General features: G+C 48.5%; 1 protein-coding gene across 1 annotated transcript; it reads right to left on the bottom strand.

Moving 5' to 3' along the window:
• Nucleotides 1–13,574: 13,574 nt before the first annotated feature.
• Nucleotides 13,575–15,525, bottom strand: LOC106811883 (carboxypeptidase B-like). The gene is made up of 4 exons (XM_014815601.1): nucleotides 15,432–15,525; nucleotides 14,801–15,003; nucleotides 14,483–14,567; nucleotides 13,575–13,777 (listed from the first exon to the last, which is right to left on the bottom strand). Exons 1-4 carry the CDS (start codon nucleotides 15,523–15,525, stop codon nucleotides 13,575–13,577), a joined length of 585 nt encoding a protein of 194 aa, XP_014671087.1.
• Nucleotides 15,526–16,495: the final 970 nt, after the last annotated feature.

Raw genomic sequence — 16,495 nt, 5'->3', positions numbered from 1 at the left:
TGTCAACGTGTTGACCAGCAAGACACCGGTCCAGTGTAGGGTGACACGTTAACCCACGATCTGAGAGAATGCATCCTATAAGAGATGTTTGCATAGAAGGCCAAAAACTCAGGGCATGCCAGAACCAGAGGTTGTCTCTGTAGTCACTCATTCGAAAAACCAGCTGTGTAAAGGCAGAGGAAGAGGCAGGGGCAGACAGAAGTCACAATTATCTGATGACGTCGATACTGGAATAAGTCGGTTTCTCTCTCATCAACCTGTTGTGCATCTATCACGCCTTAACGACGCTGACATCTTGAAGGCTTGTGCACACACTGAAAGCCTATCACACAGCCATCAGGTGACATTACTGATGTCACAACAGTCAACTGCCAGCAGGTGGAACAGAAATACACCTCTGTAGATGCCACATCTACGTGTATTGAACAGAAAGGAATTAAACCCGTTGGCTATAACAGAGTTGCTTATAGAACCAAAGGTACCAAAACCCGTTATTCACTCTGTGAGCATGGACACCTCACGCACAACGACTGCAGGTCATGGGGAGGTTGATCTAAATGGTGGACGTACCTCAGTGGAGAAAGGCATAAATGACGGATCCGTGACAGAAACCGACGTGCCGCGCAATTCACTTGACCCGAATGATGATTCGGTATATAGAGAGTTGCTTATAGAACCAAAGGTACCAAAACCTGAGGTTCAGACTGTAGCCATTGGTCTAAAAACCCAGAAGCTGGGTAGAGGCAGAGGCAGAGGCAGAGGCAGAAAGCAGTTGGCTCAATTATCAGATGAGGTCAGTACAACAATGAGAAGACATCTCTACTCTTATGTACCTGTCGTGCATCTGTCACGCCTCAAAGATGCCGTCCTCTTCAACACTAGCGTAAAACTGCTGGAAAGTGCCAGTGTTCCAGTTGACACGGAAGGATGTAGCTCAGCGGCAAGGGACATTGAGCAGGTTGATACGAACATTGTGAACTGTGATAGGTCTGTTGAAACCAGTGAAAGCAGGAAACAAGTCAAACAGACAGAAAGTAAACATGGCAATGCTGCATCCAGTTCGCACGCTAAACCCCCTTTTCCGCCATCAAACGATGCAGCAGATGTGACGGACGACTGTGAACGTATTCACAAGCAAGGCACCTCCACGGATGTGGCGTTACGCATTACCGACGAATGCACACCTACAACAGAGCTGCTGCAACAACCGAGACCCGACGTTTTGACTGTGGTCATTGGACAGAAGGACCAGAGCAGAAATCGGTTGGAACGGCCACCAGATGACGTCGACAGAGGAACAGGACGACTCTGCTCGTCTTTTCCCGTTGAGTGCCCATCGCTCGCTAGAGACACCCACCTGTCGAACCCTAGTGAGAAACCAGCTCAGAAACACCACATCCGAAACCAAGACATTATCGGTGGAGATTTGAGTAGAATGAAGGGTAAGGTAGCGACGCCAGAGAGGAAAGATACGCGAGAAAAACTACATGAGACGAGCAGCTGTTCTAGGCAACTGCTGGTAGGTCAAGTGAAGCTCCGAAAAAGAGGCAAAAGGGGGGGCGTTAATCATAGGAAAAAGGCTGCTCCACAAGAGACTCACAGGAGTAAATGTCGAAAGGAATCCAACCAGGAACGTGTGCAAAAATCGCACGAGAAACGGGCGGCTCAAAAACCTGAAACTAAATGTGAGAAACTCGACGCAGCTCCTGGCAAGATACCCGTCAAAGCATACAATTCCATCTCAAGTCGGCCCGAGGTAAAGGATAAGCGTAGTCATGCAGACATCTTGCCATCGTCGTCAAAGACGATGGGCAGTGTAACAGCCGGAGATTTAGCGAAGGCAGAGCATTCCAAGTGCATGTTTTCATTACAGAGCTGTCGCGATGACCTTTCCTGGGATTTTTCGCAGAAAAGTTCCATCAAGCCTCGTCATCATGCTAGAGATAGGGATATCAGAAGTAAGCGTGTGTCAGTTAGAGAAATAAAAAGCAATAAACCATCACATGTGACCGATTTGGATTCTAGAGACCCACATTTACCACATGAATCTGGTAAAGAAAGTTTGATACGAAGCAGCGAGCATATAGGAAACACCGAGGTAATTGCGAAAAACCGTTTTGAAATGTCAGATGCAAAGTTTAAATTCAGCCCAGAAATCCATAAAGACGTGCAAAGAAAATATCCTGAGATAGCCCACGCTGTACCAACCTATCAGAGAGGTGCCTTAAGCAGTCAGGTTATTGATAAAAACAAAGACCTGACAACAAGGAAAGTTAGCAGCGCCGATCTTCAACGGGCGAGAATTGCGAAACCGCAGCAAGCCTGCCCGCCTCGTGTGCGAGTCTGCGGTGACCGTCACCACCAGCCACGCCACGTTGCCAGTTGCAAGATGGCGGAGACACCGCCGGAAGAGAACTGGGAGGAGGAGTGCGAAGTGAAGCCGACAGAGGAAGGTACCCCAGCGCAATACAGCGCCAAAGAGAAATATCAGAGAGGCGATCCGACCACCAGCCAGGCAGAAAGCTACAGGAGTCAGAAGACTACTACTAGTACTAGCGCCATCACCGAGTCGCAGACGATCTTTCAGTCGAACCTAATCTCGCAGCCTTCTCTCATCGATTCCGATATTCCCCCGCTGGCGAAACAAGAATGTGAACATCCTGCGGAGCTTGGCGACAATCGTATTTTTGAAAAGGAGACCGCTGTAAGCGCGTGCGCAGCGGAGAGCGGTGCGTCAGTTAATGACGACTCGTACATCGAAGACAAGTGGGACGTCGTGCGAAACGGCTCTACATCCGAAGCTCGCAGTCGCTCCGGCAAGACCAGCCGGAGGGCAGACGCACGACCCGCTCCGAGATCCATGTTGGACGCGAGGCGTCGTCGCGGCAACCGGCTCCCAAGCGATCCCGAACCCCGTCTGGGCCTGCCGAGTCGGACTGACCGCGCCGCGCGGACATCCGACCGATTCGAGCGGGGAGCGCGCGGCGACGGTCGCCCGCTGCACGTCGTAGCGCTCGTCAGCCCGATTCTACCGCCGCCGTCGTCGTCCGAAAGCAGCAAACTCGCGTCGGCATCGCCACCGCCGATTCGACCCGCGCACAGACGGCAACCTGACTCGGGCACCTTCCCAGCTGATGCCGGTGCCCCTGCCGATTCAACCCCCGCCGTCCACAGACGGCAACCTGACTCGGGCACCTTCCCAGCTGATGCCGGTGCCCCTGCCGATTCAACCCCCGCCGTCCACAGACGGCAACCTGACTCTGGCGCCTTCCCAGCTGAGGCCGGTGCCCTCGCCGATTCGACCCGCGCCTTCCGGAGGTGGCGCCATGACACCAGCACCTCCCCCGCTGATGCCGGTGCCCCCACCGATTCGACCCCCGCCGTCCGAAAGCAGCAACCCCACACTGGCACCTCCCCAGCTGATGCCACCACCTCCAGGGCTCCAGCCATCCAGAGGCGGGGACCCCACACTGGCACCTTCCCCGCTGATGCCGGCACCTTCCCTATTGATGCCGGCGACCCCGCGGCTTCCGCCGGGGTTCGAGAAGGCCGTCGCTCGCAGCCTCGACATCCTGAGTCGCGCCACGTGCGGCCGTTCCCTCTCGCCACACTTCTCTCCGCCGCCGTCGTCGTTCTGCAGGAGAGAGGAAACACCGGCGTTCGAGGAACGTGCGAACCGCGAGATGTTTCGTCCGCTCGAGCCGCCGCCTAGTAGTAGTAATAGTAGGGCAGCAGCAGCAGCAGCAGCAGCAGCAGCAGTAGTAGTAGAGTAGTAGTAATGGAGTAGTTCGCACCGATCGGTAATATCTCGACCACGAGATAAGACTCGTGCTGCAATCTTCTTCGACCTTTTTCCTCTGCGTGTAAATACGCTTGCTTTGTTTTTTCCCTTTCGACGCGGTGACGTCGTTTTTTCCCAGATGGTGCCGAACACGTACAGGATACACAGGCATTGCTTCACGGGATCGTGGGAAGAGGCGTCCGACTGGCTCACCAGGTTCCCGAACTTGTTCGTGGGGCTGACGGCCCTCGTGACCTTCAACTCGGCGAAGAGCGTCCACCAGGTGGCGCGCAACATCCCGCTGGACCGACTTCTGCTGGAGACGGACACTCCGTACTTTGTGCCGTCCAGGGTGAGTCCGAGGATGGCAGGGCAGTGCTGGAATTCGTCCTCCCCTTTTCATACGGCTATGTGCGTACGCGCGGTTGTTACTGGTGTGTTGTGGTATGGTGGTTGTTACAGCCGTGCAGCGTGCGTAATATTTTCGTGATCTACATCGAACTCGAAATCGAACTCTTCTCAAGAATGGGTTAGTTTTGTATATTGCGTAGCAGTGTAAGCAGTAACAGTGTAAGCAGTAGCAGTGTAAACAGTAACAGTGTAAGCAGCAGCAGTGTAAACAGTAGCAATGTAAGCAGTAGCAGTGTAAGCAGTAACAGTGTAAGCAGTAGCAGTGTAAACAGTAACAGTGTAAGCAGCAGCAGTGTAAACAGTAGCAATGTAAGCAGTAGCAGTGTAAGCAGTAACAGTGTAAGCAGTAACAGTGTAAGCAGCAGCAGTGTAAACAGTAGCAATGTAAGCAGTAGCAGTGTAAGCAGTAACAGTGTAAGCAGTAACAGTGTAAGCAGCAGCAGTGTAAACAGTAGCAATGTAAGCAGTAGCAGTGTAAGCAGTAACAGTGTAAGCAGTAACAGTGTAAGCAGCAGCAGTGTAAACAGTCAAGTTTGGGTAGGTAGGTTGGCTTTTTTTCTTGTCTTTTTGAGGGGAGGTCCTTTTTAAAATTCAGCATGGTGGTCTACATGGCTCGGGTGTGCTTGTGTGAGATACCTTTTACTGTTGAATATTTGTTTTGCTTGGTACATAATAATCTATTGCCTACAGATTTATATAATGTACGTGAATACAATTTGTAAAAAAAAAAGATGGGAAAGATCAATAAAAAAATTTTGGACTCGGCCCCGATTTTTGGCAGGTCGGTCGTCTCGTGCTTCGACGGGCAAACAAACAATATTTTTATTATGGCATAATCCCCCTTTCTTCCGGCGTGTCGAAAGTTTACTGTACCACGGATAACGTCTCCTAGTATTTTTTCGCTTACATTACAAGTGGCCTGTCCCTCCATGGACTCTGATCCACTCGCACTCTTTCTTTCATCGAGTGTCGAACAGTTAGTTACCGCGATAACGTCTCTTTAACATATTTTTTCGCTCGCTCGTAAGCTCTTCGTGACGTTGTAATATTTTCCCTTCATGTTGTTTAGCGCTGTTTTGTAATGTATCACTCATAAATTTTTTTATTTTAATTGCTCAAACTCTATTGCATTTACCAATTTTTTTCTCCATGAAAAAAACTGTCTTCAGTACATGTATAAATTTGTATTTGAATGACATGCAATAAAGATTTAAGAATAATACGTTTCTGTGGATGTAGGAGCATGGACTGCTTCGCTGCGTTCGGTTTGGCTGCATCCTGACTACGCACACCAGCTTCACCGACGCCAGGTGGAGGTACTATGGCGCCAGACGCTCACGCATACACCAAGTCCGGGCCCGTCGGCGAAATCGGACTCGACTACTCGAGCAGGTAAACGGAACCGACAGTCCGCTTCGCTGCTGACAGCATGCTGCTACCAGGGCCATAGCCATGCCAGACTGCGCCCCAGTTGTCGTCGATCAACTAGTCTATCAGCAGCAAGAGTACATCAATTATTTTCAAATTTGTGAAAAGCGAAAGGTTTTTCGTGAGTACGTCTGCACACCAAAGCTTCCGTCTGGACATGTGTCGCGGTGGTCGTCGATCAGCGTTATCGCAGAATTATGGCAGTTATAGCATGCTTGTTAACGTTTCACTGAAAGGTTAATTGAACTATTACATTATATGATAAACGTTAGTCATCTAAAAGCAATCGTGGCATAGGAGGTTATCGTATATATTTCTTCTAACAGTATACGTACAGGATGTATTGTGGTGCGGTCACAGTCTAAAAATGACTTCATTCTTACTATTCATTATTCGTTATTTATGTAACTAAAGAACAATAATTCGTTAAATGCGACATTTGTCTTTTAAGTTTTATTACCCCTGATGTGTCGGCGTCGAAAGGTCCTTGTCTTCTGTTTTTTTCCGCGCACCAAATTCCCCCTGCGACGGCCGCAATGACATCATTTCGGCGACGGCTCAGCGCTGGCGGCGTCCTGATCGTGACGGTGGCTTTCTGCAGGATAAGTTATGCAAGTCGTGCCGAATGAAGGCGTTACAGACGCAGATCAGGCCTTCATTGGAGATGAAGCTGCCGCATAGTGATTACACGCTGGCCGCGACGCACGACGAACGCCTGCGCATTCTCGTAGAGGTGAAGCATCGTGAGAGAATTGCTTTAAATATACCTCGCCCCCGTTGTCGAGAGAGCTGAAAATATGCTATAACATAACACTGGATAGTAGCAAAACGGTAGTGTTAGGGCTAGTGGAGCAGGAGCGCGCAGATGATAGAGTAAGTCAGGCTAGTAGTAGTAAAGTAGTAGTATTAGTAGTGAATAGTAAGGCAGCAGCAGCAGCAGCAGCCAGGCATCGCAGCAGTAGTAGAGTAGTAGTAATGTTTGTGCCCAACACTTGGACATCCTTGCCCAAACTTTCGGAATTTCAGCAAGCGCATCCGCATTTGGGCAACAATCTTGAGATAGGCAAAACAGAAGGTAAACAGAGCTTGCACAAACATATGATTATTAGATTTCAAATGTTATTTCATAACTATAAGGTCCGTAATACCTTCTTTCCTCAATGAATTTGGCACTTTGTATAAATAATTTATAATAAATAATTGGATATATATGAGAATAAATCGCCTTCCCTAGTTTGCACCACCCACTACCACAACACTCGCTACTGACGCGTTGTTGAATCACCAACTGGTTTTCAGTGTTGCCCAATCTTGAAGATTGGTCAGCCAAACTAGGGAATGCCGCATAGTTTGAGGCAGCCAGCAATCGCTGCACAATCTCGAGAATTGTGCAGATTCATTGGTACAACACAGTAAAGGGATGAGATTCGATAATTAAAGTTTTCGTTGAAATTTTTTAATTAGGCAAACAGAGGAGGCGAGCCAATGCGAGGAAACCGTTAAGGTCATCGCGCATCTAGGGCGGGTCCGGGGGCATGCTCCCCCGTAATTTTTAAAGCAATGGTGCAATTTGGTGCATTCCTAGCTATTCTGAACAAATTTAGAGACTCCTTGAATCACTTTTCAAGTTGTCAAAGAAACAACTATAATAGGAATCAGGGGGTGAAAAATAGGGCAATGTTTTTTATTAAATGTCTAGACATAATGATATTTTTCTGTTTCCACCCGTCGCTTGATTGTTTTATCTCAGACTAAGCGCCTGCTGCGCGACCAGATTCAATGAAAAAAAACACTATGCGAATAGGAACAATCAGTGCATATATACGTCATGCACACAACATGCACGCAGGCAAACATGTAAACCCGCCCAGGCCCAGCATGGTCGTTACGTGATCAGCTACCTCAAATGTTTGCCCCTCTATCTGCCAAGCTGTGAACGAGATTTTCTTTTACTGGTACGCAAAAATACAGACTACACTGTCATACTTCGGCTGTCAGGCCTACTGTCTAGCACTCTATCAGTTAACAGTCAGGTGCTGTCTTGAGGTATATAATTTAAATTGTTCAAACATTGTTACCCCCGTCCAATTTTCTCACGAATTTAACGGTTCACAAAATTGACCCCTGGGACTCCGTCAACTCGCTGGATTTTTCGCGTATCCGCGGAAGAATCTCATCCTGTAGTAATCAGTAGGGCAGCAGCACACAAGTAAGTCAGTAAGATGGAGTAGTTCGCACCGATCGGTAATATCTCGACCTACGAGCACGAGACGTATCGTTCCGACGCGGTGTTCGATGAACGACTGAACCGCGAGACTATTCGTGACCACGCGGCGTTCGTGGAACAACCGAACCACGAGGCGTATCGTTCCGACATGATGTTCAATGAACGACAGAACCACGAGGTGTTTCGTTCCGACGCGGCATTCGTGGAACGTCCGAACCGCGAGGCCGATGCCTTCGTCTGCGCGGGAACGGTCGCGAGGGACAACGACGGAGCGCACTGCTACTACGAGGACGACTACCGTCACTTCTGCAGCTGGGAGGACGCGGCGCAAGGGGGCGCCGTCCCGAGACTCCCGCCGCCGCGAGAGAACACCTCCGTACAGCAGCCGGCGACGTACGAGCGAGGCACCTCCGTACAGCAGCCGGCGACGTACGTGGGAGACGCATACCGGTCCGGCTTCGCTCGCCGGTCTCCTCGTCCGATCGCTCGCTCGATACCTTCGGAGATCGGCCGCGAAGAGCGCCGTCGGACAAGCGGAAAGAGCGCGGCGACACTGGACGTTGCCGGACGTCCGGACGGGCTGGCGTCGTACGGATCGTGGCGTCGCGAGCGCACCCTAGAGGAATCGTCTCCCGCCGGCTTCCCCCGGCGTGATTTTGGCGGCGCCCTCTCCCGCGGCGACGGGGGGCGGTCGGCGTGGGGCGAGGCGGCGGCGCCGCGTTACGAGATGTCCGTGATTCGTCCGCCGCTCCGCACTGCTGCCTCATCGCCGCCGCCGCACTCTCCCCTGCGCCGCGGCAACACGCGTAACACGAATGTTTCACTATTAGCTACAGGTGCCGCCGCCGCCCGCAAGCTGCCGATGGGAGCTGCCCGGGCGCCGTCGCCGAAGGACGGCTCAAGGTCGAACGCGCCGCCCGCCGGCGTCCGTCCGGATACGATCGCCGGCTGCCTCGCCGACGGACGGGGAGCGCGCGGCGAGGTCTCACCGCGCGTCGCGTGGGTGACGGCACAGCCCCCTGGCGGCGGCGGCATGCGGGCGGGGAGCAACGACAGCCTAAAGCGTCTGATGATCGGCGAGGGAGGAGAGGATAAGCGACGCGACGACGACGCGGCGTCGAAGAGCAAGCGGCACAAGGCGCGCGACGTCTCCGCCGGCGACGAGCGGGGTCGGAGGTCGAACGGAGATCCCGCCGCGAGTCGCGCCCGGGAGGAGTGGCGCGACATGGCGAACAACATGGTGGGATCGCGCGAGGATGGAGCGGCCGGAGAGTGGTCCTTCTTCCCGTCCGGCGGTGGCGGCGGCGCGCGGGCGAGCATGCCCGATCGGAAGCCGCTTCTGACGACCGCCACCCACGCAATGCCGACCCACACAACGCTGGTCCACGAGACACTGGCCCACGCGAGGCCAACCCACGAGACGCCAACCCATGCGAGGCCGACCCCCGCCCCCGCGACGAAGCGATCGTACAGCGACGCGACACGGTGCGGACTGAGCGAGGACCTGCTCTCGCCGGCAGCCCGCGACACGTCGGCACCCCCTGCGTCGGGACCGATGGCGTTCAGCCAGCAGTATTACGGGTTCAACCCCCGAGGCAGCGGTGGCGTCGCGGCGCCGGCGGCGGCCGGTCGCGTCTCGGTGGCGGAGCAGCTCAACTCGACGATTGCGTTTTCGGGGAGGAGCCATCACAATGAGGACCAGGATGGAATGCAGGCTGCCGCGGCTCAGGTGAATGTCCGCTGACTCGTTTAATTTTAGATCGATCGCTTCACTTACGATTTTCTCGCCTTGTTTCTCCTTGCGGTTGTATTGTTCAGCGATTATTAATGGTAGTTGTTTATTTAGTTTTCTCGCATTATTTCTTGCATGCAGTTGTATTCTTCAGCAATAGTTAATAGCACTTGGTGATAACTAGTGATAGAGTGTGCTGCCATTCCATTATTCGTCGATGCGAATTCAGTGTTTAATTATCCACACTCATCTTAATCATCTGCATTATTTAATTATTTTATTTATTTATAGTGTAGTGGCTTCACTTCCCAGGTGCAAAAGCGGAGGTTTTCACTCGATAACACGCGTGATTGGCACATCACCAAACTTTTCAACCTGCAGTGTACCGAAAAGTTTGTGGATACGCACTGTCACCTAGATTTCCTCTTCAATAGGTAAAGTACCAGTACAGATTGCATTAAATTAGGCAACGAGTTTACAGTAAATTCGACATTGCTTCGAATTTTGATAGCCGTGGTAAGTGATAGTGATAAACTAATTCTATTCGTATTAATACCAATTTATATTCTAGGTCTGGTTTCAAGGGCACGTTCACGGAGTACAAGTCCATCAATGCGACAACGTTCCCGACAAATTTTGAATCGTGCATCGCGATCTTCTGCGATCCTATGACATTTACAAGGAAATCCATGTGGGCACCCATGCTAAGAGTAAGTGAATAGTGCCAGTCCCCCCATGGACTAAGGCCACAATTAAAAAAATCTTTGTTTGCCCTCACCCGACCCAGGCTGAAAAGTTTGGGTAGGTAGGTAGGCTTTTTTCTTTCTTTTTTGAGGGGAGTCTTTTTACAAATTCAGCGTGGTGTCTACATGCTCGGGTGTGCTTGTGTGGAGATACCTTTTATGTTGAATATTTGTTTTGCTTGGTACATATAATATATATTGCCTACAGATTTATATAATGTACAGTGATACAATTTGTAAAAAAAAAAGAATGGGAAAGATCAATAAAAAAAAATTTGAGTCGGCCCCTTTTTGGCAGGTCGGTCGGGTGAGGGCAAACAAACAATATTTTTATTATGGCCTAATCCCCCACACCTTTCTTTACCGCGTGTCGAAAGTTACTTACCACGATAACGTCTCTAGGTATTTTTTCGCTTACTGACATACAAGTGCCTGTCCCCCCATGGACTGATCCACCGCACCTTTCTTCATCGAGTGTCGAAAGTTAGTTACCGCGATAACGTCTCTAGGTATTTTTTCGCTTACTTACAAGTGCCTGTCCCCCCATGGACTGATCCACCGCACCTTTCTTCATCGAGTGTCGAAATAAACAATGGTCATTCTGAATGCTTGTGTTATGAATAGAATTGTGAATAAAGTTTCAAAATCATTATGATTTACTGAATTGTCTAATATGAGGTTTTAAATCATTGTTTTCACATTGCATCTCTGAATGTATACAAGGTTTTTATGTGATACAGGTAGTGATAATGTACATTATGAAAACACTTATATCCAAAAAGTAGGTTCAACTGGCAAACAGTAGGCCTACATGTCTTCCTCAAGCATTTTTACATGTATTGCCAGTCATCCACACAGTTGTATATGCACATAAAATGAACAGGTCAGTAAATCACAATGCACAAAATAAAATGGACTCAAAGCCAGCTCAAAGCGGCCAGTGCTCAACTGATTGGCAGGTAGCACTGTCATGACATTGACGAATTACTTCACTTGCAATACTTATATGATTAAATTATTCAAGTACTTAATCATATCAACCCATAATACTACCGTCGTAGCACTCAGGATGTTCGTAACTATACATGTTGGCAGAAACGTCATGAATGTACATTAAAGTTCTGTACCATCACGTCATAGAACGTCATAACTTTGATTGAAGTCATGTATTTAAGACGTCATAACCTTGATTGAAGTTGTGTATCTAAAACGTCATAACCTCAGGACTACAATTTGCTACAAATGTTGTGATGCGTTAGCCTTCTGACCTCATTACTATTTACGTTTCTGGCCCTAGCTTACAAAGTCACTCAGTATTATACAGAATGTATCTGACAAGCATAGTCTGGCAGTTATGTTCACTTTGGGGAAGTGTCATTCATCCTTGCTCTATCTTCAACTGGTAGCCCTAGTATCGAAGATTACAGGGATGAAAAGTGAGATTTATTTCCTTATGTATCGCCAAAGATTTGATAAATGCTGGAAAGTTTCTCAGCGCATTCCTTTATTATTGAAATGTTTATACTGGTTCATGTTTTTTGTTATAAACTGCTAAGCACAGTTTCGTAGGGTCGTTATCGGCAGTATTATCTGGCAGTTATAAATAATACATGTACTTAATGTTTTGCCAAAAGATTAGTTTGTTTAATTATCTATTACATATATAATAAACGTTGGTCGTCTATAGGCAGGTGTGACATAGGAGGTTATCGTATATATTTTTTTATTATACAGTATACGTACAGGTTTGTATCAGTTTGTATTTCGTGCGGTCACATTTATATTGTGGTTTTGTTTTGTTTTGATAGTTCATATCATGTCTATAACGTCATTCTCTTTATGCTCTCCTTTGGAATCTGTCTTGTAGATTAGTTTTTAAAGTTTCTTTGAATTTAAAACCAGTTCTCACTTCTCATGTATTGCTTTGACGTATTTCTTATGTATAATGGAATTGTACTTAATAAATTTATTTTCTATAAATATTCTAATATATTTTTAGCCTTATAATCATCAACATTTCATGCAGCTGCTGCTGCTTTATCTCTTGACCAATATAGTGCAAGTGGGTTGGGCAGTTAACAGCGGGAAGTTTGCTGTTGTGTATTGTCACTATTGACTATGTAATAGTATTTACATTGGATGGTGGGCAGGTGGCCACTTCCCCGTTCCCGCAACAGCTATGAGCCTATACTTGTCACGTTCGTAGGGAAGGTGTCATGCATGAGATACCGTGCTGCCATATTTCCTGACACGATGTTCGATATTTTGATACGATAATTACGATATTATAAATGATAAATGCGTTTGCTGCATGAGCATTGCTACCGTGTGCTTCACACCATTATCTGTGTGTGCATTACCGTTTAGCCTTCTCGCCCTCCATGCGTGTATGTAATAACTATTGGCGTATTGTTGACACGCGTTCATCTCACAATTCAAAAGCAATTCAGTAGAAAGATAAGCAGACACGTTGACGTGGGTATTTCACAACATTTATTAGTTTATTGCCGATTTTTGCTTAAAATCTACATCTGCTATCGTTGCTTGAAAAGCTACGGCCGTTGTGCTTTCTAACAAAAGTTGGCCCATGCATTGATCTCTGTGAAGGTCATGCATGCATCCGTGATCCGATTACAACGGAAAATTTAATATCTTTGCGAAATCCAAGGTCCAGAAGCAGCGAGTCTAATAGTAGGGGAAAGGTGGTATTATTGAATTGTAAAAGCTAGCTAAAGTAAAGGGTTTGTTATGCTGCGTTTACACTAGGGGGCCTATCGTCTGTCAGCAAATCGTAGCGATTTCAAGTGCATTCCAACTTGCCCACGACTCGACCCAAGTGCATTCCAAGAAATTCGATTGTGTTGGAGTCGGAGTCGGAGTCGGAGTCAAGTCGCCGAGTTGGAGAAATAGAACGTGTTCTATTTTGCACGACTCGGACGATTTGCTGACAAAAATCGATAGTGTAAAGTAAACGCAGCATTACAGATGAGCCCCAGATCAGATGAACCTTGGAGATTTTGCCACACATGGGTGGCAATAGACGTAGCTGCTATTTCTATACGCGCGCGCACACTCTTATTCGTAAACGGAATTTCTACTCTGCAATCATCTTCCTATCACCATGCTGAATATGTCGGGAACTCTCAAAGAAACAAACAGTGGAAGAATGAGAAAACTTTGTCAACTTCACTTTGAAATTACCGCGGTGGTTAGCGTAGCCATGTTAGCGCCATCTATCGCTCATTTCGCGTACTACTCGACGTTTTCGGGGCAGTTGTTGGCAGCGATGCAGGTGCCGAACACCTTGATGGCCTCGTACGTCTCGATGCCCGACGGTTCGATTTGGTTCGCGGGCAGCACGAATCCGTAACGTCCCTCGTCTCTCAGTTCGACGGTGTAGGCGTACTTGATACCCTCGCTCTTGGCGTAGTCGTCAGAGCCGCCGGCCGCCGGGTCTGTGTGCCGATAGAAATTTCGTCAGCGCGCGCGTGGAAGCAGGAGGTGGGCGCGCGACGGAATGGGTCGAGGGAGAGAGAGAGCGCGTGCAAGTGTGTAAGAGGGAGAGGTAGAGCGCAAGTGCGTAAGAGAGAGAGAGAGAGAGAGAGCGAGAGAGCGAGAGCGAGAGCCGAAGTCTGAGAGAGAGAGAGCGCGCTAGCGTGTAAGAGCGATAGAGCGCGCGCTAGTGTGTAAGAGCGATAGAGCGCGCGCTAGTGTGTAAGAGCGAGAGAGAGAGAGCGCCAGTGTGTTGTGTGTGTGTGTGTGTGTGTGGTGTGTGTGTAGTGTGTGGTGTGTGATGTGTGTGTGCTGTGTGTGTGTGTGTGTGTCTGTGTGTGTGTGTGTGTGTGCGTGTGTGCGTGCGTGCGTGCGTGCGTGCGTGAGTGCGTGTGTGTTGTGTGTGTGTGTGTGCGTGCGTGCGTGCGTCCGTGCGTGCGCGTGTGTGTGAGAGAGAGAGAAAGAAAGAGAGAAAAAGAAAGTGAGTGAGATAGAAAGAGAGAGCACGTAAAAGAGGGAGGAGGGATGAGTAGGAGAGCGAAAGCAGAACGGTTAATCTATTCGCGTTTGCCCGTGATTCGCTGGAGGCCGAATATCGCAATTCCTCCGATAAATCGGGCTTTAATTAAATTTAAATTTAAATTAAATTAAACGCTATCAACACTTACACAGAAGACCGGCAGAGTTTCCGACCGTGTACCTAGTGCCGTATACAACCCTCAGTTTTGAAGCAGCATCATTGGCCAACGTATCCTGCGATAGAATAGAAGCTTGTATAAACTTGTCAATTGGTGAACTCTCCAGCCGTCAATTGGAACCACTCGGTTGGCTCGTGCACGAACACAGACGCACACAAACACGCGCACGCACACACATGCACGCACGCTCAAGCGCACACACGGACGGACGGACACGCACGCACGCACGCCCGCACACACACGCGCACGCGCACGCGCGCGCGCGCTTGGTGTTATGTATGTATGTACCAAGTCTTTCCAGTCTTCCAACTCGACAATATCATAGCCCCACGGGTAGAGGAACCACTGTCCGTAGGAGTGGAAACTCAGATACGCAACAATGGTATTCGAATGGGACTTGAGGAATGCGGCCACTATCTCGGTTTCTGGTTCACTGAATGGCGTTTTACCCCGGTAGGTGTCGCTGCACGGGTTGCTGCTGGTTCCCAAACCTGTAGCATACACATACAACCTATTGTAGCGGGAATTGCAATATTGTTTAAACGCATTAGAATACCGCAGTCAGTCGTTGATAAGAATGTAATAAGTGATGTTAACATCAATGTTACTATAAGGGATGTTATATGTGTAGTTATGAGTGATATTATAAAGCATACTTTTATAAGGACTGTTATATGAGATTGCATAAGACGTGATTGTATTTATGGGTACGTGCGTGCGTGTGTGCGTACGTGCGTGCGTATGTGCGTACGTGCGTGCGTGCGTGCGTGTGCCTGCACATCGCGTGCGTGCGTGCATTGGCAGCCTGCTATCATCGAGCCGATAACAGGCGATACGGGCAAGCCGTCGCTCGCACCGCCCTCTAACGAGACGATATGTCAACGTCTAAATATAATCTAGCACTGGCCATGCAGCGTACCTCCCCACATATACTCCCAGTTGCGGTTAGGATCGACGCCGTAGCATTCCCTGCCCAAGAAGTACTCCGGACCGGAGCGGGTCTTGCGCCACATTCTTTCCTATAGAGACGAAGATGGCGGTGATGAACATATCTATATATACCCATCGGGAAGCAAGTCGCACGCCGCAGGGCGTTCTCCTGCGAAATGCCGCTAAACGATAATCAGTTGAATCGCAACATAGCTGCGTGCTAGGTAGCTATGCCACATAGCTGCGTGCTAGGTAGCTATGCCACATAGCTGCGTGCTATGATAGATAGATAGATAGTGAGATAGATAGATAGATACATAGTTAGATTGATGGATAGTTAGATTGATAGATAGATAGATAGATAGATAGATAGATAGATAGATAGATAGATAGATAGATAGATAGATAGATAGATAGATAGATAAAGAGAGAGAATTACGTTTGGAAAAGGAGAGTAAGCGAGAAAAGCAGAGAAGAGAGCGAAAGCGGGGACAGGTAGACAGAACTACATAAGTAGCACGGAATTTCACAAAACTGCTGCTATGATTATGGTTGGAAACGCACGGTGCAACACAGATACGGTAAAACATGATAAACGTGACCTATCCACTCAACGTAACACACACCACGAACGGACCAATCTACTAGCTTGCCATATATACATACATACAGTGAAATTGTGCTTCTGGTTCAACACCAATGTTTAATCTACTATCACAATAGCTATATTGCATATTTGCCCACTAGCAATAGCGCACTGGAAGCTGCCCGATAACTATACAATAATCTCATGAGACTCACGAACAGCTTCCCCGATTGCTTTTGCTCTCAAGTGCACGCACGCACGCACGCACGTACGCACGCACACTCACACAGTTAACATAAACACAAAGGCCAGTGGAGATCAAATATATATTGCCTATGTATATCTATATACACAATACTCCCTCCAGATTAAAATTTATTACTTTGTATACGTCAATAAATAACAACCACGATAGAAAAAAAAACGCGAGCAATAATATAATTTAACATCAACGCCATGGTAATCTC

This window comes from Priapulus caudatus, unplaced genomic scaffold (genome assembly GCF_000485595.1).
Source record: "Priapulus caudatus unplaced genomic scaffold, Priapulus_caudatus-5.0.1 Scaffold586, whole genome shotgun sequence".
NCBI lineage: Eukaryota > Metazoa > Priapulida > Priapulimorpha > Priapulimorphida > Priapulidae > Priapulus > Priapulus caudatus.
Note: the sequence above shows the minus strand (reverse complement) of the source record. Positions and strands in the feature narration are given on the sequence as shown.